This window comes from Urocitellus parryii, chromosome 7, assembly GCF_045843805.1.
Source record: "Urocitellus parryii isolate mUroPar1 chromosome 7, mUroPar1.hap1, whole genome shotgun sequence".
Classification (NCBI taxonomy): Eukaryota; Metazoa; Chordata; class Mammalia; order Rodentia; family Sciuridae; genus Urocitellus; species Urocitellus parryii.
This window is the reverse complement of record NC_135537.1, coordinates 148752126-148777613: the sequence shown is the minus strand read 5'-3', so window position 1 is coordinate 148777613 and position 25488 is coordinate 148752126. Positions and strand designations below refer to the sequence as shown.

Sequence of the window (25488 nt, the reverse complement as noted above, 5' to 3'; positions counted from 1 at the left end):
CTGCCAATTTCATTCTATGAAGCCAATATTACCCTGATCCCAAAATCAGACAAAGATACATCAAGGAAATAAAACTTCAGACCATGTTCCTCATGTACATAGATGCAAAATTCCTTAATAAAATACTGGCAAATCACACTCAAAAACACATTGAGAATTTAGTATACCATGATCAAATGGGTTTCGTCTCAGGGATGCAAGATTGGTTCAGCATACACAAATTAATAAATGCAGTTCACTACATTAATAGCTTTAAGACAAGAATCACATGACCATCTCAATAGACACAGAAAAAGCATTTAACAGAATCTATCACCCATTCATTTTAATTGTGCTGGAGAAACTAGGGATAGAGGAACTAACTTCAGCATTATAAAGGCTATAAACAAATCCATCCCATATGCAGAAGAATGAAACTACATCCTTCTATTTCACCCTGCACAAAAGTCAACTCAAAGTAAATCAAAGATATAGGAATTAGACCAGAAACTTTGTAACTGCTAGAAGAAAATATAGGATCTAGAAAACATGGTAGAAGAAACGCCAGTATATTGATGCATACACTGGCTTCCTTTTACAAGACTTCTAAATAAAAAAGGCTGGAGGTGTAGCTCAATGGTAGAGCAACCCTAGGTTCAGTCCCTGATACCAAAAAAAAAGTATGTGTATGTGTGTGTGTGTGTATGTTTCCTGTTTTATACAGATTTATCCAAATCATACTGTTGTGCCAACAAAATAATAGCATTAGCTCAATATATGGACATTTGCATTCATATATTCAAGCCTATTTATGTATACCAGCTAAAAATAAAGAGACTCCATCCTTTTTTCTCATATAGGCTTTCTGTATTCTACAACACCAGGGGCAGATATGTGCTTTGCTCGACAACATAACACTTCTGACAATAACAACCAGTGTTTGCTAGGAGCCAATGGGAATATTCTGTTGCACCTTAATCCTCAGAAACCAGGAGCTATTGATAACCAGCCACTAGTAACTCAAGAACCAGTAAAGGTATGCAATTTTTCTTCTAACCTTAAAATTATTCTCTTTCAAATTGCCAGTAGGTTTCATTTTAGAGGTTTTGGCACATAGCAAAATGTGTGGCTCATTTTAACTAACCTGTTGTAGATGGAAATCTCTTAGCATAGTATATTTCTGTGAGAATATTGTCTTAATACTTGCTTTGAAATAGTTTTCCTTGTAAATACTGTTGTTATTCTTAGGACAGCTGTGAAAATGGTGTTTCATATATATATGGAAGTTTCCGCTCTTAAATACCTTATTTGAAAACCAAAAAATAAAAATCTCTCAGAAAATTGTTTTTTCCCACAACATGAGCTGGGCAGCGACATATGAGTTTGTTCTCCTAAGTTTTGTTAATGCACAACAGACTTCTTACTATTAAAAATCAACACTTAAATTTTATTCCTTCACATTTCATTCTTTCTAAGGCTACATCATTAACACTAGAAGGAGGCCGATTAAAACGAACTCCACAGCTAATCCATGGAAGAGATTATGAAATGGTTCCAGAACCTGTATGGAGAGCACTTTATCATTGGTATGGAGCAAACCTGGCTCTACCTAGACCAGTAAGTGTAGCTAATAATGTCTTACATAAGTAGTTACAAAAGTGGGTTTTTTTATTACTTCTCTATATGAATCCAAAATTAGTTCCTACCCTATTGTAGCAGAATATTCAGAACCTGCTGAAATTAATTAAACAAATACTTTTAGATTCCTTCACATCCATATCCATTCATTCAGTATGTAGTAAACACTTTATTAGATGCCAGCATATATTGATATGCCAATGGAATTGAGCAGCTAACATGGAGTACCAAGAATAGTCACTGACTAAATAAAGTTAAGGAATTATGAGGGTAAGCTGTTAAATGAATCATTCAGATAAATGGAGAAATCACCTAAGACCTTAGGCCAAGGGGTAAAGGAAGACAGAACACCAGGTTCAAAAAGTTCAGTAAATGTAATGAGTGATATAAAAGTTATTTCTGAAATTACAATTACAAAGATACCAATTAGGTATCTTTGTAAATTTCGTTGGATTTTTTGGTTTATCTTTTGAAGGGGGAGCATATAAAAGATCATAATTCAAAAGCCAGGCTAGGGTTGTAGCTCAGTGGTAGTATCCTGCCCTCGTCCAGGGCAGGGGCTAGTGAAAATGGGGTTTCCCTCGGTTAGAATGGGCTGGCTGAGAAATAAAACATAAAAAAACCACTGAACACAGAAAGTAGTTTCAGAAGCCGGGGGCAGGACAGGCAAGCTGATCACAGGGATTGAGCTTCTGGCAAAGATGGCGGGCGCCTACGCCTGCTTTGTTTATATTGAAGACATCAAAGGCCTTCCATAGAAAATTATTTTCCAAAAAAGGTTAAAGGTGAGCTGTTTAGTACCTAAGGGGTTATACCCATCTAAGGAGCTACTATGAGGAACCTTACTAGCAGAGCGGAGGGAAAGGTCACATGCATTGGGCAATCAATTGCCATGGGAGAGCCACAGAAAGTTCCCAATACCAGGCCTATTTCTCCCTGGCTTCCATGCCAAGAGAAGATACTCATGTATTTCACAGATGGCTTCTAGCAGTAGTGTGCTTGCCTAGCATGTGTGAGGCTCTGGGATCGATCCTCAGCATCGTGTAAAAATAAATGAATAAAATAAAGACATTTTGTCCATCTACAACTAAAATTATTTTTTAGAAGAATTCAAAGCCAGTGAATTCTAATTGTTGCAGTCACTAGGATGAGTCATTTAGATGAAATAAAATAAAGGAGTTGGAGTATGTAACAGTAAAATATTAGTAAATTACATATATAGCATCATTTGTTACACTTACACAGTAAACAGCAAGACTCATTCCTCTGAACTATTCTGTTTATATTGTCAATGAAGTAAAAATACCTTATAATAAAATTTATTTTAGTATATAAGAAACACTCTTTTGGGGCTGGGGATGTGGCTCAAGTGGTAGCACGCTCACCTGGCATGCATGAGGCACTGGGTTCAATTCTCAGCACCACATAAAAATAAAGATTAAAAAAATGGTCAAGATGGTAAATTAAAAAAAAAAGAAAAGAAACACTCTTTTATGGTGTTCAAGTTTTGTTTAGCTGAGACATGGTAACTTAACTTCCATAAAGAGTAAAAGTATTCATTAAAGCTTTTCAAAGTGATTTTGAGGTATTAATGAACACTACTGTATTCAGATCAGGATTGGTAGATAATTCTTTTTTATCTGTTTGCAGAGGGAGCACGAAACAATTCTTGACTCATCTCATTTCTTGAAACTTCATTGTTTATTGTGATACATCATATTCAAATTTTCTAAATCTTAAGTTTTCTTATCTGTAAAATATGAATAATTTTACCTACCTCATTAGAGTTGTTTTTTTTTTTTAAGTTGTAGATGGACACAATTTTATTTAATTATTTATTTTTATGTGGACCTGAATATTGAACCCAATGCCCTCACACATGCCAGGCAAGTGCTATACCACTGAGTCACAACCCCGGCCCATCAAGAGTTGTTTTATGGATTAAATCATGTGTATGGGTTTGCATATCATTTCATTCATAGTAAGTGGTCAATAAATGTTGACTGTAGCTACTATCAGCATTATCATTATTATTATTATTATTTTTAAACAGGTATTTTCAGAGCCTCACAAAAGAGCATTTTTTTTTACATTGATGCCAGTTATATATTACTTTAAGCTACAGTTTAAATAAACTAAAGATCTATTTACTGGCTTTGGATTTTTTTTTTCTTAATCTCTAGTTATGGTAAATTTGCCTGATTCCAGGAACGTTTGCTTCAAAAACATTTAAAATCAAATAAGTGTTTTCTCCCTTTGACCCAGTTATCCCACTCCTTGGTATATACCCAAAGAACTGAAAATCTGCATACTACAGTAATGTGGCCACATCAATGTTTATAGCATCTCAGTTCACAATAGCTCAGCTATGGAGACAACCTAGGTGTCTTCAATAGATGAATGAATACAGAAAATGTGTATACAACAATGGAATATTGTGTAGCCATAAAAACAAATGACTTTTGCTTGTAAATGGATGAATCTGGATACTCTGATACTAAGTGAAATAAACCAATCCCAAAAAACCAAAGATCAAATGTTCTCTCTGATATGCAGATACAAACACACATTAGACAAAGGAGAATGAAGGGAAGGGAGGGAAGACAGGAATAGGAAAGACAGTAGAAAGAACTGGTCATAACTTTCCTAGGTTAATGTTTCCTATGTTCATTCACGAGCAGTGAAACTCCATGTACAACTACAAGGATCAAAACCTAATTAGAATAAATTATACTCCATGTATGTATAAAATGTCAAAATACACTCTACTGTCATGTATATCTAAAAAGAAGAATTTTTTTTTGTAGTTGTACACAATACCTTTATTTTATTTATTTATATGTGGTGCTGAGGATTGAACCCAGGGGCTCACACATTCGAGGATAGAGCTATACCACTGAGTCATAACCCCAGCCCCAAAAGAAGAAATTTTTTAAAAAGTGTTTTTACCTTTATAAATCATACCACTTTTTAAAAAGTAACTATTTTATTACACATGTCAATAACAATTTAAGCAATATATTAAAAAAATAAAAATCATTTTACATCCTGCTGCCTGGAACAACTATTACCATTTTGGTTTGCATCTTTCAGTTATCTCTCTGAACTGGAGATATAACTCAGTGGTAGAACATTTGCCTAGCATGCACAAGTCCCTGGGTTCAATCCCCAGTACTTCAAAAATCAAAATCAGTTATTTTTATGTGCCTATCCATATTCATAAATGAATAATTTTATGAAATATAATCATACTATAACTATACTATTCTCAAAATTTGTTTAAATAAGTATACATGACAGCAAAATGCTCTTTGATTCATTGTATAAATGGAACACAATTTTTGACTTCTGGTTGTACCCAAAGTAGGGTCACACCATTCATGCAATCATATATATACCTAGGGTAATGATGTCTGTCTCATTCCACCAGCTTTACTACCCCCATATCTCCTGTCCCCCACCCCTTTGCCCCATCCCAAGTTCTTCTACTTATCCCACACCCACTCCCCCATTATGGATCAGCATCCACTCACTTATCAGAGTAAACATTCAGCCTTTGGTTTTTTGGGGTTGGCCAACTTCACTTAGCATGATATTCTCTAATTCCATCCATTTACCTGTAAATGCCATGATTTATTCTCTCTTATTGCTGAGTAATATTCCATTGTGTGTATCTACCACAGTTTTTTTATCCATTCATCTATTGAAGGGCATATGATACCCTGTTTTTAATCTAACATATATACTGTGGATATGTGTGTAGGTTAATAAATTTAGGTCTATGCCATCATTTTTAGTATTTTCATAGTGTTCCTTTATATACATAATATGTGTACACATATCCTATATGGATAAATCACAACTTATTACCCAGTCACCTACTAATGAACATTTTGTTTACCTCTACTTTTAAATTGTTGAACATTCTCTTTCTAATCATGTGTGATGATTTCTTTAAAATAAATGCCTATAAATGGAATTGCTATATCAAAAGGTAGACACAATTTGGGGCTGGGGTTATGGCTCAGTGATAGAGTGCTCGCCTCGCATGTGCAAGGCACTGGGTTCTATCCTCAGCGAAAGAAAGAGAGAGAGACAGGGAGGGAGGGAGGGAGGAAGAAATTATGTATAACTACAAAAAATAAATATTTTTTTTAAAAAGGCACAATTTGCCGGGCACAGTAGAACTTGCCTGTAATCCCTGCAGATGGGGAGACTTGAGTTCAAAGCCAGCGTTAGCAACTCACCAACGCCCTGTCTGTAAAGAAAATACCAAAAAAAGCGGGGAGAGGGCCTGAGGATATGGCTCAGTTAAGCACTCCTGAGTAACATCTTCTGTAAAGATCATCTAAACTAGTTTTTAGATAAAGAAATTATATTGCATCTCATTTGTTGTGAGACATTGAAGTTTGAACAAGTTTATAGAAAACAACTAAAATATAAGTGAATGTGTGTGGATACGTGTGTGCATTTGTATATGAGAATCTGTTAAAATTATAATTTGCTTCCAAAAACTCTTATTAATCTTCGGGGGGGGGAAAGATATGTATTATAAAACCTACTTTATTATCAGTAAGCTTCTATCAGAGATATTTTTATGTTGTCATAAAACTATAGTTATTATTCTGAACAGTGTATTTAAACTGAGATCATAGGAAATTATGATTGGCTTTTCAGTTGTCAGTGCCTGTCTAGGAAAGATGGACAAGTTTTATTTCTTCCAGTGGTCTTAGAGGAGACTGTCAGAGAAAGCTCTTTTTTAAAATTTTTGTTTATTTATTTTGAGATGTAATACTGTTTATTTAACTTCAAAATCATTTCAGCATTCTAAACATACAAAAAATAACATATAACGTTGCAAATTGTATTTAAATACAGGAGATTCTTTAAATTTCATTGATGCAGTGGCTCTTTGCTGACAATGAAGAGTTCTACAGTTTGCTTGAAAACAAAGTTTAAAATCTACTGAATTTAACTTAAAAAATTTCAATCACTTCTCATGCCAGCTGATCCCCCTTTTCCAAAACTAAGAAAGGCAGCAAAATGGTATATCACTATATACAAAAACAAGACAACTTAAAGTTAAATGGATGCCCACTGCAATGTCAACAGGTCCAGCTTCACAGTTTACACCAAACTACAGCCCTCCAAAAGGCATCTTACCCTATAGGGAAGGCCTCAACACCAAGGAGCATCAATAGTTTGTCTTGATTGTTTTGTTCTTTTTTTTTTTTTTAGTTTTTTTTGGTTATACATGGGCACAATATTTTTATTTTGTTTGTTTATTTTTATGTGGTGCTGAGGGTCAAGCCCAGGGTCTCACACGTGAGTGATGAGTGCTCTATTGATGAGCCACAACCCCAGCCACTGTTTCGTTCTTTTTACAGACTAGAGAGATGCAAAGTTAATAATTGAGAATTTCTAACCAATAACCATATAGTTAATACTATCTTACAAATTAAAAAAGAAATGCCAGAAACATCTTCGATTGCCTTGACACACCAACAACAAAGTGCACAAAGTAAGGAGAACACAAATGTGCCTTTTTATTTTAAAAACGGGGCTGGGGTTGTGGCTCAGTGGTTGAGCAATTGCCTAGCATGTGTGAGGCACTGGGTTCAATCCTCAGCACCACATTTAAATAAATGAATAAAATAAAGGTCCATCAATGTCTAAAAAATTATTTTTAAGAAGCTTGTAAAAAAAGTTTGGAAATATGTACAGTTTGATACAGTTTTAGGGTGCTCTGGAAACCCAGGGCCACCTCATGTAAACCACTGACAATTTCTGGAGCACATTGAGAGACTACAATATGATCCTGATCAAATTCTATATTTGAGGGCTGGGTATGTTGCTCAAGCGGTAGCGCGCTCGCCTGGCATGCATGCGGCCCGGGTTCGATCCTCAGCACCACATACAAACAAAGATGTTGTGTCCGCCGAAAACTAAAAAATAAATATTAAAAAAAAAAATTCTATATTTGAACCTAATGAAAGAAACAGACACATCTCACGTAAGATATGTCAATCACAGCGTTCCTCTACTCTAAGGTATTCACAAGGAGATGGATAAAGTTTTTTATTCATTTTTCTCCTCCCCTTCTTCCTCTTTCTCTTCTTCCTGTTCTTCCTCCTCTTCCTCCTCCTCTTTTTCATCTTCCTCTTCCACCCTTTTCTAGCCAACTTTAGCAGGACCCTTTGCACCATTAAACTTTGCTTTAGACTTATAGTCAGCAACATCCTTCTCGTATTTCTCCTTCAGCTTTGCAGCCTTAGTGATGTATGGCTACATTTTGCTGTCACTTGAGTTATTCTACATTTCACCCTGCTTTTTTGCCATGTCTCCAGAGATACCAGGATTTGTAGATTTGATCTTGGGGTATAAGAATCAGATGGTGGTCTTTGAGGGCATTACGATCCTTTTTCTCTTTGCTTCCCTTAGCTGGTCCATAACTCTTCATTTCCCGATGATAGCATACTTTATGTGCCTTTGCCATTTCTTCAAATTTATGTTTTCCAGACATTGTCTTCCATCTCTCAGAGCACTTCTTGTAAAATTCTGCACAATTGACAGGGACTTCTCTTATGCTCTCCTCTGCAAATCTGCACAGAAAAAACATAAGCATACATCTTTCCCTTTGGTTTCTTGGGGTCACCTTTGGCCTTCCTGACTATATTGTTCACTAATCTGGGCAGCACAGGGCACAATGTGCGGCTCAGCATTCCCCAGTCTCAAACTAGCTACCTCCACAAGGCTGCCAACAAAAAACTCTTATTACTGCTTACTGCTTATATAAGAATTCAGAAGCTCCCAAATATAATTTTTCAAATTACATACAGAACACACTCTGATTTTGAAACGTGGAGTACTTTTGAGAAATAATCCTAAAGGTTTGAGACATTTATTACTAGGGCAAAGGGAAATAAAGTAAAGCCTGACCTCCTGAGACTGTTAAAGAGTCTGTATGATTTTCTGTTTTAAAGAATCTGAATATTACTCGTGCAGTGACACGTGCTGATAATCCCAGCTACTCAGGAGACTGAGGCAAGAGGAAAACAAATTTGAGGCCAACCTGGGCAACTTACTGAGACCCTGTCTAAAAAAGAAAAGGTCCATCAATGGGAATGTAGTGCAGTAGTAATGCATCCATGGATTCAGCTTCCAATACTACACACACACACACACACACACACACACGGAGAGTTTGAATGTTAACCATATTATCCTGTTAGAACATAAAAACATATTTTGATATTAATGTTTACCTGTGTCTGTTAGCGGAGGAGCAGGTTATTTGGAAGGATCTTCTTAAAAATACTGTCTCAACAATGTGAAACCTCAATTTTGGTGGTTTAATCATAGGCAAAAAAATATGTGAATGGATCAGTTACACAAGCAGAACATAATTTTTAAAAAAAACATAGTAAATTTTTTATATGGAAAAATAATATACTATTTAACATAAGAAATAAAATTTTAAACAAATGTATAATACTGTTTCTATGTATTAACAAAATGGGGATTTTTAAAATGTTGCTCAAGGATAAGAATTTTAAGAGTTACATACTCAAAGACATTACTGGAAACAGTGTAGATTGCTAAACTTTGGGTGGCAACAGGGCTATGTAGGTAATGGCATGAAAACTTATGTAATCTTTTTACTTGTAACTCCAATTCTATGAATTTATCTTTAAAATATCACTCATTTGTATACAACACATGAAATAGGTAAAAGGAAAAAGTTATAGTGTGCGTGTAGTATAATCATAGTTAATATTTAAAGGATCCTTCTCCCTTAACTTTGTTGTTACTTGAATTTATTTGTTTGTTTCTTTGTTTATTGGTACTGGAGATCAAATCCAGAGACACTATACCCCTAAACTATATCCCCAGTCTTTTTTCATTTTGAGACAGGATCTCCCTAAGTTTCTAAGGCCGACTTCAAATTTGCAATCCTCCTGCTTCAGCCTGCCAAGTAGCTGGAATTACAGGCATGCACCACTGGGCCTTGGTTCATTACTTGCTTTTTAAATGAAAGAAAAGAAAGTACCCTCAAGGAGTTGATTTTATGATCTGGAGCCTAAGAATATTCAACCCTATTAATTTAAATACATGAATTTCAGTAATTTATTGAAATATAGATAACAAACTTATTAAATATTTTAGTTTAAAAATAAATCTCACCATGGTGACATGATGTTTGTAATCCCAGCAACTCAGAAGGTTGAGGCAGAATTGCAAGTTCAAGGCCAGCCTCCGCAATTTATTGAGGCCCCCAAGCTACTTAGCAAGACCTTTCTCAAAATATAAAGTAAAAAGGGTTGGGGTTGTGCCCCTGAGTTTAATTCCAGTACCAAAAAAGATAAATCTCAAGGAGGATTGCAAGTTTGAAACCACCCCCAGGAACTTATCAGGCCCATAAGCAACTTAGTTGAGACTCTGTCTCAAAATAAAAAATAACATAAAAGGGCTAGGGATATAGCTCAGTGGCAAAGCATTTCTGGGTTAAATCCCCACTACCAAAAAATAAATAAGTAATTTTTACAAAGAAAGAATAAATCTCTGAGATTAAATGGCAAATTTGGTTTTACTCTTTTAGAGTGATCACTTTTTATCATTTACAATAGGTGATCAGAAATAGCAAGACAGACATCCCAGAATTGGAATTATTTCCTCGCTATCTTCTCTTCTTGAGACAGCAGCCTGCCACTCGAACACAGCAGTCTAACATCTGGGTGAATATGGGTATGATGAGCCTGAGAATGTTTCCTCAGCATTTACCGAGAGGTAACGTAAGAATGCAGCAAGAATACTACACATTTCTTGAAAATAAAGAAAAAATGAAAACCAAGTTGCTCCAAGTCTGCCACTGTACTAATTCACATTCCCATCCATTTTCATATAGAATCAGTGAATTACTTGTAGGGCTTAGATCTATGGTCACGCGCAATACTGGTTAGAGGTAGAAGCAAAGTCTCAACAGCAAACTAGGAAGTTCTTTTCCTTTTTTAGTTTGTAAGTTTATGAAAATAATGAATAGATTTTATATTTTTTTTCTTTGAGATAAACCATTATAAATTGTTGCTAGATTTAAGTTATAGTGTACCACTTATTGACTGGTCTTTTCAGCTCCACTCAAATTTATAAGAGTAATTCCTTTGGCCCTGGTTTTTTTTTTTTTTTTTTTATCTGTTTTTGGCAAAACATGATGCGTTTCGCATGTTAAACTAAGAATGCTTTATAAGAGACAAATTATGAATGCAAATATATTTTTGAAAATGAACATTATACATTTGCTTTGAAAAATGTCAAGTTCCCCCCCCCAAAAAAAAAAAACCACCAAGTCATCAAAATGAAATATAATATACAAAAAGTTCTCCTTTGATTTAGAAAGTTAAATTTTATTGATATACAATACTTGTTGAGGGCTGAGGCTGTAGCTCAGTGGCAGAGTGCTTGCCTAGCATGCATGAGGCACTGGGTTCAATCCTCAGCACCACATAAACAAATAAAATAAAGGCATTCTGTCCATCTACAACTATAAACTATATTTTTAAAAAATACTTATTGAGCTTTTTGCTTACATATAAGTGAAATTATTCTTCAGCAATAAATAATGAGTTCAACCATTAGCAAAGTCTTAGACTTTGTGTTAATAATGTCAGATTGTTCTAACAAAATGTTAGTTTTCAAGAAGTACTAAGCCACCACCCCTTTGTGAGTACTAGGTTCCTTTGAATTTAAACAATTTTATGTCCTCCTAAAAGGTTATATACAGATAACTTAGAAAGACTCTTACATATTTTTTGTTAAGAATTATAGCAAAACAGTGGCCTCTGCTAAACAAACTTTGTTGTGGGGGAAAACATCAGAATCAAGGAACAGAGAAAGGGAATTACTCAGAAACATTCTTCCATGGCACCCATAGCATATGTCTTTTTTGATTCTCTTTGAAAGATAACAGAGGCAAGATGTGTTGTTGCGCATTTAGTAAGTATTTGTAATACTTGTGCTGATCCTAGATTTTTGCTGCTTCTATAAATTCCCCTAGATTTTTTGGTGCTACTCAAAAGCACAAAATTATGTAGAATAAGTGACTGCCTGGGAATTGAGCTATGCTATAAATCCATCCAGAACACAAATTTTCTTATTGTGGCTTAGGACGATTGACTTGGACACTATACTTTTGCATATGCTTCTAAATCCTAGAACTGCGTAGTTCTGGTGCTCCAAATTTATTCTTAATTTGAAATTTTATTCATTACTAATTAGTTGTGAAATCAATTATTAATCATTTTTAATTTTATAAAAATATGCTTTCTTGCTGTAATCTTATAACTAATCCTCTCATGTATAATTGGAGAAATTTGCACTTTTATTTTCTCTTATAGATTATCCTTTGCTTGCTGATAGTAAAAGATTTGCTTTGCTATACATTTAAAAATTGATCATGATTAAGTTTTGTTCTACCATAAAATAATGTTCATCCTTCTTTAATACCATTTATTACAGCTGTTTTTTAGGCTCTTTTATTCCATTTGAAGTAGCATAGTTATAATTATAATGACTTAAATGTAGCCTTCTGTGTAGACAAGACTATAGAAATCATTATTCCTTAGATGGGTTTTCAGACTATTTTAGGTGAGTGAATTTTCCTGGAAGGTTTAAAAGAAGCAGTTGATACTAATATTTTTCTATTTGTTTAGTAGATGAAGACTCACACTAAGCTGGGCGCAGTGGCACATGCCTGTAATCCCAGCAGCTCCGGAGGCTGAGGCAGAAGGAACACAAGTTTGAGGCCAGCCCCGGCAATTTAGTGAGAACCTGCCACAGAATAAAATAATAAAAAGGGTTGGAGGTATAGCTCAGCAGTAGAGTGTTTGCCTAGCATTCAGAAGATCCTGAGTTTAATCCCCCATACTGAGGTAGGGTTGGGGAGAGCTCATTAAAAAGTACATTTATTTCTAGGAAAAAAGTCACTACTGAACAGGTGGACAGCAACCTGGAATGTATACTTGTGCCCTAGACAGATTATATTGATATATTTTGGGGGGCTTGTTTTATAAAATATAGCCTGCCATTGACAAAGATAACCATTTTAAACTACAGCTTTCTCTTGAATTTTGATTATATAGTTAATCAGGATTTAGCAAGATTTTTTTTAACAAGCTATCTTTGATTTTCATACTCTCCTCATTTCATCCCCCTCCTCTTTTGAAGTATGTAGTGAGACTTGATATAATCTTGCTTCATGCTGTCTCTATACCCACAGATTTCTCATCTGCAGTTTCAAAAGATTTAAAATTATTTCTGTACTGAATTATGAACAGTTTTTCTTGTCACTGTTCACTGAATAATATAACAATGATTTATATAGCATTTATATTGTATTAGGTATTATAAATAATCTAGAGAGTATATGGGCAGATGTACATAGGTTATATTCAAGGACTATGCATATAAGAGACTTGAGCATCCATGGATTTTGGTATCCTAATGGTGGAGCTTCTCAAACTAGTCCCCTGAAGATTCTGAGGGGCAGCTATGTTGCCACTTTTATTTCCACCTTGAGTCCTTCAGAAAATCAAGGTCATTTGGGTATTATCTTTTTGGGCAATAGCCTATATATTTCCCATCCTTTTCAATAGAACCATTTATTTATATATTTTGTCATGGGAAACTTCTTGGCCGAATTTTAAAATTGTTTGGCCATTTAGAATCTCTACCTATTTAGAATCTTAAGTAAAAATTTCTGTTAACTGTACCAGTGTGCCAAGTATTTTGTCCATTTAATGGCTAACAGTAATAGAATTAGATGGAATTAGTTTAAGAATGTAGATGAAGGGAATCCAACTATCTGTCTGGAATTGAAATCCAGTGCTATTTGATCTCCCCAACTCTTACACTGAGTTTTATTTCATGTTGCTCTTGGGTGTGATCCAACACCAAAGAGAAAGCCATATACTAATGCCAATTGTTGGCCAGCATGTTCCACTCTTGAGATTCAAATGTCACCAGTTATTTGGGCCTCTGAGCTTTCATTATTCTTTTTTTTTTTTTTAAGTTGAGACCTTAAAGACACTTGGGTCTTAATTTTAAAGCTTTGTGGTACTCTTCATTTATAAAATTATTAAACCTATAATTCTCATTTCTCATCATTATTTCCTAAAACAGTGTGATTCCTATTGCTAAGAGGGGTGCGCTTGCTTTCTTCTCAATTTTTTCTTGTTTTGTTTTTTGTTTTTTATCTGCCTTTTCCTTACTGTGATTACTATAACCATAGGAAATGTACCTTCTCCGAATGCACCTTTAAAGCGGGTGTTAGCCTATACAGGCTGTTTTAGTAGAATGCAGACCATCAAGGAAATTCATGAGTATCTATCTCAAAGGCTTCGCATTAAAGAGGAAGATATGCGCCTGTGGCTATATAATAGTGAGGTAAGAGGCTTCTCATTGTCATTGCCATAGAGTCTGATTGAATGTTAGATCATCATTTCATGAGTATGTGTTTTTGTGTAGTAATTATGCTAGAAGTCGTATCTAGTATCTCAGGGAAATTTCTACTTTTAAATTATTATTTTCACACATGAAGATTTTTGTCATAATCATCATTTTTTGTCATGATCCATAAAAGCATGAACATGACTGTTAGTTCATACTAAATAGATTTCATATTGGATTTGGTTTTGAAGTAGGTCATATACATGTTAAAAATTTGAAACAATCCAAAGTGTATAATTTCACCTTCCCATCCTCTGACTCCTATCTTCCATTCTCCTCATAGGCAATACTTTTTAATCCTTATATATTCAATATAGATTATACTGTGAAATTGGTTATTTAGTGTAGTTTCAACCAGTTCTCCAGTCCCTGGTGCTTTCTTTTTATATCCTCCTTTGGTCACCATTGAAAGGCAGTGTCATACTACCAGGAATTAAATTCTGACTGCCTCATTTTAGTTGTGTAACTAAGGGCAAGTCTCTTAATTCTCTGTCTTAGTTTTTGCTACAGTGAAGCAAATAAATAATAGTATCTCCCTCAAGATAGTCATGAGAATTATAGGAAATAATTCTGTAAGCACTTTAGACAGTGTAAGCTTAAACAAAAATGTATAATCCTACTGCATGACTTTTGACTTTACATTTTCAATTCCTAGTAAGTAGTCTAGTTTCATTCAGTACATTTACAAAATTTCATACTAGGTTAAAGACATTTTTTTTCCTCCAAGCTCTTCAAAAAACCGATCTCAATGAACTTCATTGTGACATTAGATGGATCTTTTCCTGATCACTCCAAAATTACATGTAATTTTGTTTTAAGGATATAAAGAATGTTTCTAAAATGAAGGAAAGCCAATTTGTCTTTCCCTCATTTTGCCACCTAAATTATAAATATTTCTGAACAATTATAATATTCTAAGTTTTCATAACATAAATTATATAAATGCAAGGATGTTTTGGGCATTTATTTTTATTTGTACATTTGTTTCAAGATCACTAATCAAATTAACAGAAACATTTCCTCTGCCTTATACAGAATTACCTTACTCTTTTGGATGATGAGGATCATAGATTGGAATATTTGAAAATCCAGGATGAACAGCACCTAGTAATTGAAGGTATATGATAGATGTGTGCATCTATATATTAGATTTATAGAAGAGGACTTTTAGGAGTTACTAAAATCCATTTTGTAATTTTTCTGAGACAACTATTACTTGATCATTATGTTCTGAGCAGAGTGGGGCGTACCAAGGATTGAACCAGGGTTGCTTAATCACTGAGCCACATCCCCAGCCTGTTTTTATATTTTCTTCAGAGACAGGGTCTCCCTGAGTTGAGTTGCTAAATGCCTCACTAAGTTGCTCAGGCCAACTTTGAACTTGCAATCCTGCTGCCTCTGCCTCCCTAGTCACTGGGATTATAGGCGTGCACCATGGCACCTGTCTCATTATGTTCTTTTTTGATAAAACATATATGTTTTATCAAAACATGGACTCTTATGTACTCTTACAGTACTATTTAGATTACTTTAAAAGAAAATTACCTATAAAAATTATCTATAATCATATGCTGACATGGAATGGATAAAGTGGGTAGAAACAGGTAAATTCAATTGCACACTGACACAGCATCTTTAAGATTTTTAGACTGCCTTTTTGAATTTAAATAAGCAGACCAAATTTCTGGTAGTAGCATAGGCTTTCATTAATCATCAATAGTGGCTGCTCACCAACAGAGCTACTTGTATATTCACACATAAATTTACATGTTGGCGTGTGTATGTTATTGAAAATTTCATGTGTCTTTTTTCCATGAAGTTTCATGGAAACATTGTTAATTATGTTTACATTAAATGAATGGTTTACACTAACTGTTGTTAGAATGTAAGGAAGAGGGGCTGGGACTATGGCTCAGAGGTAGAGTGCTTGCCTAGCATGCATGAGGCACTGGGTTCGATCCTCAGTACCACATAAATATAAAGATATTGTATCCACCTATAACTAAAATAAATAAATAAATATTTAAAAAAGAATTTAAGGAAGGGCTGGGGATGTGGCTCAAGCGGTAGCGCACTCGCCTGGCATGCGTGCGGCCCGGGTTCGATCCTCAGCACCACATACCAACAAAGATGTTGTGTCCGCCGAGAACTAAGAAAATAAATAAATGTTAAAATTCTCTCTCTCTCTCTCTCTGTCCCCCTCTCTCTCTCACTCTCTCTTAAAAAAAAAAAAAAGAATTTAAGGAAGAAATATCACAATTCTGAGTTTTACATATAAGAAATTCCATTGTATCTGAGCTTTAATTACTTCCTTAGATAGTTGAGTATAATTTTAATTCATGAAGATAATTGAGGTATAGTAGCTTAATGATTCTATCAAGTGACTTTAAACTCACCAATATAAAGAGAAGGAGTGGTTTCAGGGCCAGTTAACTTAAAATTACTTGTTTTTTGTTGTTGTTGCTTTTTGAAGTTTCTGATACAGAAATAAGAACTTTTTTTTTTTTTTTTTTTAGCAGAAGCAATTAACACATTCCTATCTGTCTTTCAGTTCGCAACAAAGATATGAGTTGGCCTGAGGAAATGTCCTTTATAGCAAACAGTAGTAAAATTGATAGACACAAGGGTAAGTCTCTAGTGTGTTATTTTTAAAGAGATGATTTTAAATTTATTCTTGTTGGGAAAACCCAACATCAAACTATTTTCTAAATTTCTTTTAGAAAATAACCCACAGTTAAATAATTTATATATTTTTAAAGACATACTTGGTGAATTGAGTTCTCAAAAAGAAAAATTGCTATTTTGGGATTATATATGACCACAGATCATAATTGCCAAAGCCATTCTCAAAAAACTTATAAGCTGTAGCATTTGAAAGACCTGCTAAAGAAAGATTAATACTGTTTAACTGATTTTAAAAGTTATCAAAAAATATTACATTGAATATAAGTAACTTTGTTCTACAACATATTACTAAAAGTAGACTTTGGTTCTCATATTGTTTGTTCCAGTTCCCACAGAAAAGGGAGCCACAGGTCTGAGTAACCTGGGAAATACTTGCTTCATGAATTCAAGCATTCAATGTGTTAGTAACACACAGCCACTGACACAGTATTTTATCTCAGGGAGACATCTTTATGAACTCAACAGGTAATCTATGATTTTTTATATGACTCCACTATTACCTCCATCTTCTCTTTCTTTGTTCAGCCAATACCAAGCTTGTTTTTATGGCATTGGATTCCCTTTTTTTTTTTTTTTTTTTTGCACCAGGGATTGAATCCAGGGACATTTAACCACTGAGCCACATCCACAGCTCTTTTTTATATTTTGTTTAGAGACAAGATCTCAATGAGTTGCTCCTAAACCACTAGGATTACAAGTGCATGCCACCTCACCCACCTTCAATCTTCTCTTTTTTTATGCTAGAAGAGAAAAATCTTTTCTTATTGCCCTATTCAGTATAAAATTGGGGCAAAGGGATACTTCTCTTGTTTCAAAAAATAAGATATTTTTGATGTGATGTGCTAGACATTTCTGTGCCTGTGTGTTGTGACTTAATGAGAACCTTTGTTACAAATTTTCTTCAAAATTTCTAGGACAAATCCCATTGGTATGAAGGGGCATATGGCTAAATGCTATGGTGATTTAGTACAAGAACTTTGGAGTGGAACTCAGAAGAATGTTGCCCCCTTAAAGCTTCGGGTAAATATGTTAAAATAATATCAAAGTATTTAATTCCTAAACAGTGATTTTAAATAATCATATTTCTTTACATGTTTTGTATTTTTTTTATTTTAATCAGTGTTTTTAGATCATTTACTCAGCATAAACCAGATGTCCAGTACTTTTATTTGTTCAAATGCATGCGAAATACTACTGTGTATGTACTGGCTAGAAAAAAAAACCAAAAGCACAGTCTAAATTTGAGATGTTGTTCATTTTTCTCATTTATCAAATATCTTCTTTGTGTGAATAGTAAGCCTTTTTTGATAATCCTTTATTAGCAGTATTCTAACTGCAAGATTAACCTCGGATACATTTTCAGCACTACTTAGTTTTATCTGTGGAACAAAAAAGTAGAATAAAATAATGAAATTAATGGATACAAGTTTTATGTTAGTATATATGTAGTGGATTTTAATGAATTTGGAAATGTTAATTTAAAATTTAAGTCAAAAGGATTTTGAAGTTAAAAATTAATAATCATAATAGCTAAATTTTGACTGCTTACCATTTGCTGAGTACTATTTTAATTTATGTGTATTAACTCATTTAATTCTCTAAGTAATCCTATAGTGCTGTGTCTTAATCCCCATTTTATTGTCCAGGAAACTAAAACCCAAAGTGATTAAGTAATTTGCCCATGCTTGCAAGTATGAAAGTTTTAACCCTTAAATACTATGTTTTTTTGCCTCTAATAATAAAAGTTAGGTTATAGACCAAAAAAGCTTACTGTGAAAAAAATCTTACATAATCTAGTATGTCTTCTTTTGAACAATGCTGCTTTACCATTTCTGTATTAAATAACATCTGTGGGCCTTAAGAATTCAGTTTGCCCACCACAGTGAATCTCACCATCTTGTACATCCACAAGACTGTGGTCCTAATTAGAATAAAATCTATTTCATGCTTATATAAATACATCCAAATAGATTTGACTGTCATATATAACTAAAAAAGAACCATCAATAAAATAGAACTCAGTTTGCCAGTGTGATTCTGAACACAGAATTATCCAAAATGCTTCTCTTTTTTTTTGTATGTGTGGTCATTTGAAATAAAGAACAGTAAAATTAAATGGTTTTCTAAAATATAGTTGTTCCACTCTTGAAAGCAGTATGAAGATCCCTCAAAAAACTCGGCCATAAAAAGGAATGAATTTATGACTTTTGCTACTAGTAAATGAATGATCTGGAGACTATCACACTAAGTGAAATAAGCCAATCCCCCCAAAACAAAGGTTGAATGTTCTCTCTGATATGTGAATGCTAACCCATAACAAGGGGGAGGGAAGGAGAATAGAAGTTCAGTGGATTAGACTAAGGGAAATGAAGGGAAGAGAGAGGGAATGGGAATAGGAAACATAGTGGAATGAAACTGAGAACTTTCTGTGTACATATATGAATACACCACAGTAAATCTCAACATCTCATGTACATCCATAAGACTTGGATCCTAATTAGAATAACACATGCTTGAATAAATATGTCAAAATAGATTCTACTGTCATATATAAAAAGAACAAGTAAAAATACTTGCTGAAATATAGGCATACTAAATACTGTGCTTTACTTTTTTATGATGTCTCTGATTGAATTTTAGGACATGTTCATTCCAAATTTTATGGGGTAGGAAATAATGAGTGTTACTCCTCATATTTATAGTGGACCATAGCAAAATATGCTCCCAGGTTTAATGGGTTCCAGCAACAAGACTCCCAAGAACTTCTGGCTTTTCTTTTGGATGGTCTTCATGAGGATCTCAACCGAGTCCATGAGAAGCCATATGTGGAACTGAAAGACAGTGATGGACGACCAGACTGGGAAGTAGCTGCAGAGGTTTGTCCATTTTGAGTTTCTAATATAAGCAATAGATTAAATGTTCTGGCCACAAATACGTGTGGCACCACTTATATGCAAACTAAAATGTTCTGTAACCATAATTTTACTGAGAATAAAAGAATTTGTTTTATTTGCTTAACTCTTAATAATACTGAAACAAAAGCACATTTAAGGAAAATAAATATTGCTATTTCACATTATGACCTTTATGCGGTGGGATAGGAATAATTATCCAGTGGAAGAGTTCCAATAATTGCTAAAATTATGTATACAGTAACTGATAGCTGTCTCTTATCTGCTTCTCACGAACAAAGAACTCTAATACTCCCCATTGTTAACATGGTAAGAACAAATAAAAATTAAGATTTTTCATATGAATTTATTTACTTACTTACTTAACTTACACACTTATGATGCTGGGAGTGAACCCAGGACCTCACACATAATAGGCAAATGTTGAACTTTAACCCCAGCCCCTGAATTTATTATTTTACACACTATTCAGAAAAAATCATACTCTATTCTCTATTCCCTCAGTAGATAATATATTTTTAAATAACATATCTGAATTTATAAATTTGTAGGCAGATAGCTTTTATATTTTAAATGAAACAAAGTTTTATGTTCTTTGCATTTAAATGCAATATATTTAGCCAGTATTTTTTAATTTATGTAGAAGTCTTATCTTTTGAATTTTGGGAGGAAAAACAAAGATTTGTATCTTTTCTTGCTAGGCCTGGGACAACCATCTGAGAAGAAATAGATCAATTGTTGTAGATTTATTCCATGGGCAGCTAAGATCCCAAGTCAAATGCAAGACATGTGGGCATATAAGTGTCCGATTTGACCCTTTCAATTTTTTGTCTTTGCCACTACCAATGGACAGCTATATGCATTTAGAAATAACAGGTGGGTCACAAAGATCTGAAATATTATTTGACTCCATTTTCTTCTATCTTATACATGCCGCCTAAATTTCTAATTATAGTTATTTGCTTGTAGTGAGTTCTCATAAAGATTAAAAGCATGTTAAAACCTAGTAATCTGCATTCAGGCATGATTTGGGATTTGAAAGATGTGGCACCTGTGCCTATATTGATTGTTTTGTTTCAAAACAAGTTGCTGATGGTGGTGGTTTTGTTGTTGTCGTTTTTATTTTTAACTTGATTTTATTTATTTACTTATTTATTTTTATGTGGTGCTGAGGATAAACCCAGGGCCGTGCACCTGCAAGGCAAGTGCTCTACAGCTGAGGCAGAAACTTTGAACTATTACAGAGCTACTCATAATTGTGTCAGAAGAACATTTAAAAATCTTAATTTTCCCAATATTATTCTTAAGTACTACTTTAGTATTTACATATAAAATACAATTCTAGACTGAGTTATTTGCTGTTTGCAAGTCAGATATATCTGCTGACAGTGTATAAGACTTTGGGGGTAACTTGGATTTTACAAATAAAAGTTCTTTTCTCTTTACTAGTAATTAAGTTGGATGGTACTACCCCTATACGATATGGACTAAGACTAAATATGGATGAAAAGTACACAGGTTTAAAAAAACAGCTGAGTGATCTCTGTGGACTAAAATCAGAACAAATCCTTCTTGCAGAAGTACATGGTTCCAACATAAAGGTAATATTAGCTACTTTTTCTAGGAAATCTTTGATTCCATCCATCAAAGTTTAGTTTTCTCCATTATTATCAGTTAATTGTTAAATGGCCATGCGAGATACTAAAATATAACAAAAACAGAACAGGAAAAATACAATTGGGGGGGGCGTTGTTTGTTTTATTTTGGGTACTGGAGAGTGAACCCAGGGGCACTTAACTACTGAGCCATATGCCCAGCTCTTTTTTATTTTTTATTTTGAGACAGGGTCTTGCTAAGTTACGTAGGGCCTTGAAATTGCGATCCTCCTTGCCTCTGCCTCCCATATTGCTAATGGTGGTGGTTTTGTTTTTGTTGTTGTTTTTATTTTTAACTTGATTTTATTTATTTACTTTTATGTGGTGCTGAGGATCAAACCCAGGGCCTTGCATGTGCAAGGCAAGTGCTCTACAGCTGAGCCATAACCCCAGCCCCTGATGGTGGTGGGTTTTGTTTGGTTGGTTTTGGGGTTTTTTTAATCTTTATTTTGTTTATTTATTTTTATGTGGTGCTGAGGATCGAACCCAGGGCCTCGCCTGTGCTACTGCTGAGCCACAACCCCAGCCCGTGATGGTGGTGTTTTTATTTTATTTTTTAAAAATTTTTTTTTTTAAGTTGTAGATGGAGACAATACCTTTATTTATTTATATGTGGTGCTGAGGATTGAACCCAGTGCCTCACATGGGCAAGGCAAGCACTCTACCACTGAGCCACAACCCCAGCCCCAATAGTGGTGTTTTTAAAGAAGGAAAATATATAAGGCTATCGGTATGAATTAATCTAGCTGTGTCATTATAATATAGGCTCTCCCCTGCAGATGTTACAACTACACCCAACAGCTCTTCTATATTACCACTGTTAATGGAATTCTTCCCAGGTTATTTTGTGTATTTATGATTATATATTTATGAATAAACAGTCCTATGTCTGAGGGTTCTGCATCCTCTGACTCAACCCACTATGGATGAAAAGCAATCACATTTAAACTAATCATATACAGACTTTTTTCCTTGTCATTAGTCCCTAAATACAGTATAACAACTATTTATATAATTGTTATATTGTATTAAATATTAAGAATAATCTAAAGATTACTTAAAGTATATTAAAAGGTATGCATAACTTATATGCAAACACTACTCCATTTTATATAAGGAACTTGCATCTGCTGATTTTGACATCTGCAGTAGATCCTAGAACCGGTTACCTAAAGATACTAAGGGAAAACGACATGTTTTACCTTTCAAAATGCTAAGAAATTAGAAAGTAAAGACAAATTGACACAATCATGTTTCCTAGATTCCACTTGGGAAATCATCTAATATATTGTCTACACTATATTGAGCTTCTACGGTAATAAGAGTTCATTATAGTTGTCCTTGAGGTTTCTCAACAAAACCCTACCTCACTGACATTTTCTTCATATGTAACTTAAAAAACAAGGTCTCTCTGAGGATTTGGGGTGTTTATTCTTGAAACAAAAAGACAAAATTTAGGAAGTCATTTATACACAGCATACTTTCTCTTTCTGAAAAGGGATAATGATTTTCTTTGATGAGGTGAGTTTTTATTTATTTTATCAAGTATACATCTTTTAGTTATGGAGAAAAATTATTTGGTTCCCTTATTTGTTTTACCACTGAAACTCCGAAGACATTCTCTTCAAGTAGATAAGAGATAATTTTTCCATTTTACCTGAAACATCTCTTCCTTCTCCCTCTTGCTTTACTTTTTCTTTTTTTCCCCTGTAGAACTTTCCTCAGGACAACCAAAAAGTACGACTCTCAGTGAGTGGATTTTTGTGTGCATTTGAAATTCCCATCCCTGTATCTCCAGTTTCAGCTTCTAGTCCAGTACAGACAGGTAAGATAAAACTAGAGCTCCTTCACGTGATCTCACCTTTGAATACTGGTTTAAGAGTTGTCATCTTTTTTTGTATTTTTTTATGCTAAGAATATTAGAGCAAAGGGGGTTTTAATTTCTTTTTATTAAATCACTGTAGTTATACATAGTAGTTGATTCATCCCAACAAAATCATACATACATGGGGCTGGATGGTAGAATGCTCGCCTAGTATTCATGAGGCACTGGGTTCGATCCTCAGCACCACATAAAAATAATAATAAAATAAAGATATTGTGCCCACCTATAACTAAAAAGTAAATAGTTTTAAAAAATCATTTCATACATGGGATTTGATCCATTCTCATGTCATTCCCCATTCTTCCCGCTTCCCCTTCCTTCTCTCCATCACCCCTCCACTCCACAGATTCTCCCCTTGCTCATCCATTTATCCATCCTTACTTGGTGCTTTTTACACACATCTACAGGTGAAATTCCCTGTAGTATATTTATATATGCCCATAATATGATTTTGTTAGATTTATTCTGCCTTTCCTCTCTTTTTCCATCCCTCTTCTCTTTCTTTTGATCTTCTTCTACTTAGAGCAAAGGAATTTTTGAGCCCAAAGAAACTTTAATGATCATTTGACTCAAATTTCTTTTATAAATGACAATCCATAAATTCTTAAAACCCAAGTGACTAAGTTAGGTAGGTAGTTACTAGCTCATATACCATTGGCATTCAGATCCCTTTTAACTCTTTACCTAATACTAACAAGGCAACCGTTGATATAAGAGCAACATATTACCAGAAAACATAAACAATAAATTTAGCGAAAAATAAATCAATCCAGTTATTAAATATGATTGAATATGGGTCAGTGAGTTTTTTGGCCATTAATATGCCTTGTCCTTCTTTATACTGCTTATAATTAGTTTAATACTCTACCTATAAAAGTCTTCATAGGAATTAGGCTCCTCTCACTGGCATGTAGTAGATACTACTGATGATGAGTTGGTAGGTGATTTAATGTTGCTTTACTTTTTTTGTGCTACTAGGGATTTAACCCAGATGATCTTAACCACTGAGCTACATTCCCAGTCCTTTTTATTTTTTATTTTGAGACAGGGTCTCACTAAGTTGCCTAGGTTCTCACTAGTGAGTAAAGCTGTCCTTTAATTTATAATGCTCCTGCCTCAGCCTTCCACATTGCTGGGATTACAAGTGTTTGTTACCCTGCCTAGCATAATGTTGCTTTTTATTTAGAACATCACCATTCAGTAGAACTTTAATAATGGAAACTTTCTATGATCTTTTCCCTCCTATATGGTATTTACCAGTCACATGGACTGTTGAGCACTTGAAATGTGGCTAATGAGACTAAGGGAATGTATTTGTAATTTGATATAGATTTAAATTTTAAAATCAACATCTTTCTAGAGGCCAGATGGAGAATTTTAGAGGAGAAGAAAAAGAAAACAAGTGGCAGAATTGTTTGTATGCAACAACATGATGTTCATATAGATTTCTGAAAGAATTCTACTTAACAGGTTTCCAACAGTTATTCTTGTTTTGCCATTATTTAATCATAGTGTGAGTTACAAAAGTAAAATCTGAAATTAAATCTCCCAATAAACCTAGAATTCTTATTTGAGCTATGATTTCTTCCTATCCTATGTTAAAAAGGGACTACACTATCAATGGTCCAGGTCTTCAGAATACTTAAGAAAAGAGCAAAGATGAAGATACCATAAGCTGATGATGCTGTACATATCTTTGATTTTACAGATTTCTCCTCTTCCCCATCTACAAATGGAATGTTCGCTCTAACTACCAATGGGGACCTGACTCGACCAATATTCATCCCAAATGGAATGCCAAACACTGTTGTGCCATGTGTAACTGAGAAGAACTTTACCAATGGAATGGTGAATGGCCATATGCCATCTCTTCCTGACAACCCCTTTACGGGATACATCATTGCAGTCCACCGAAAAATGGTTAGTTAAATGTTGAGCAACTTACTATTGATGTTGTCCGTGTCATTTGTGAAACAACCATTTTCTGTCTTTACAGCATCTTCATTAAATACATTTTCTGTATGATGTATATACTAATGTGAATAATCAGAGTCAGAATTTAGTGTCACATGTTATGGTCAGTGTATGCAGTGATACTCCTCTCTTGTATATTAAGAGGCCTAGGGGAGCCAATGCATCAGAGTACTACTTTCTTTTAAAATTTGGGTCTCCTGTGTGTTCGCATCTTCATAGGCATGTACATCTTCTTTGCCATTTAAATGTTAATGCCTTT

The 25488-nt window shown here is 34.3% G+C and overlaps 1 protein-coding gene and 1 pseudogene across 1 annotated transcript in view; one reads left to right on the top strand and one right to left on the bottom strand.

Annotated features, from left to right (window-relative positions):
* The window catches only part of Usp32 (ubiquitin specific peptidase 32), a 171482-nt gene that overhangs the window by 120582 nt on the left and 25412 nt on the right, over nucleotides 1–25488 (top strand). Inside the window, exons 14-26 of the mRNA XM_026398002.2 lie at nucleotides 840–1015; nucleotides 1456–1596; nucleotides 10245–10362; nucleotides 13901–14055; nucleotides 15154–15235; nucleotides 16670–16744; nucleotides 17130–17268; nucleotides 17718–17823; nucleotides 19506–19679; nucleotides 20417–20591; nucleotides 21165–21316; nucleotides 23084–23195; nucleotides 24964–25175. Coding sequence (XP_026253787.1) covers nucleotides 840–1015; nucleotides 1456–1596; nucleotides 10245–10362; nucleotides 13901–14055; nucleotides 15154–15235; nucleotides 16670–16744; nucleotides 17130–17268; nucleotides 17718–17823; nucleotides 19506–19679; nucleotides 20417–20591; nucleotides 21165–21316; nucleotides 23084–23195; nucleotides 24964–25175 — 1817 coding nt within the window. The remainder of the gene's footprint in view (nucleotides 1–839; nucleotides 1016–1455; nucleotides 1597–10244; nucleotides 10363–13900; nucleotides 14056–15153; nucleotides 15236–16669; nucleotides 16745–17129; nucleotides 17269–17717; nucleotides 17824–19505; nucleotides 19680–20416; nucleotides 20592–21164; nucleotides 21317–23083; nucleotides 23196–24963; nucleotides 25176–25488) is intronic.
* On the bottom strand, nucleotides 7696–8339 carry LOC113189296 (high mobility group protein B3 pseudogene; annotated as a pseudogene).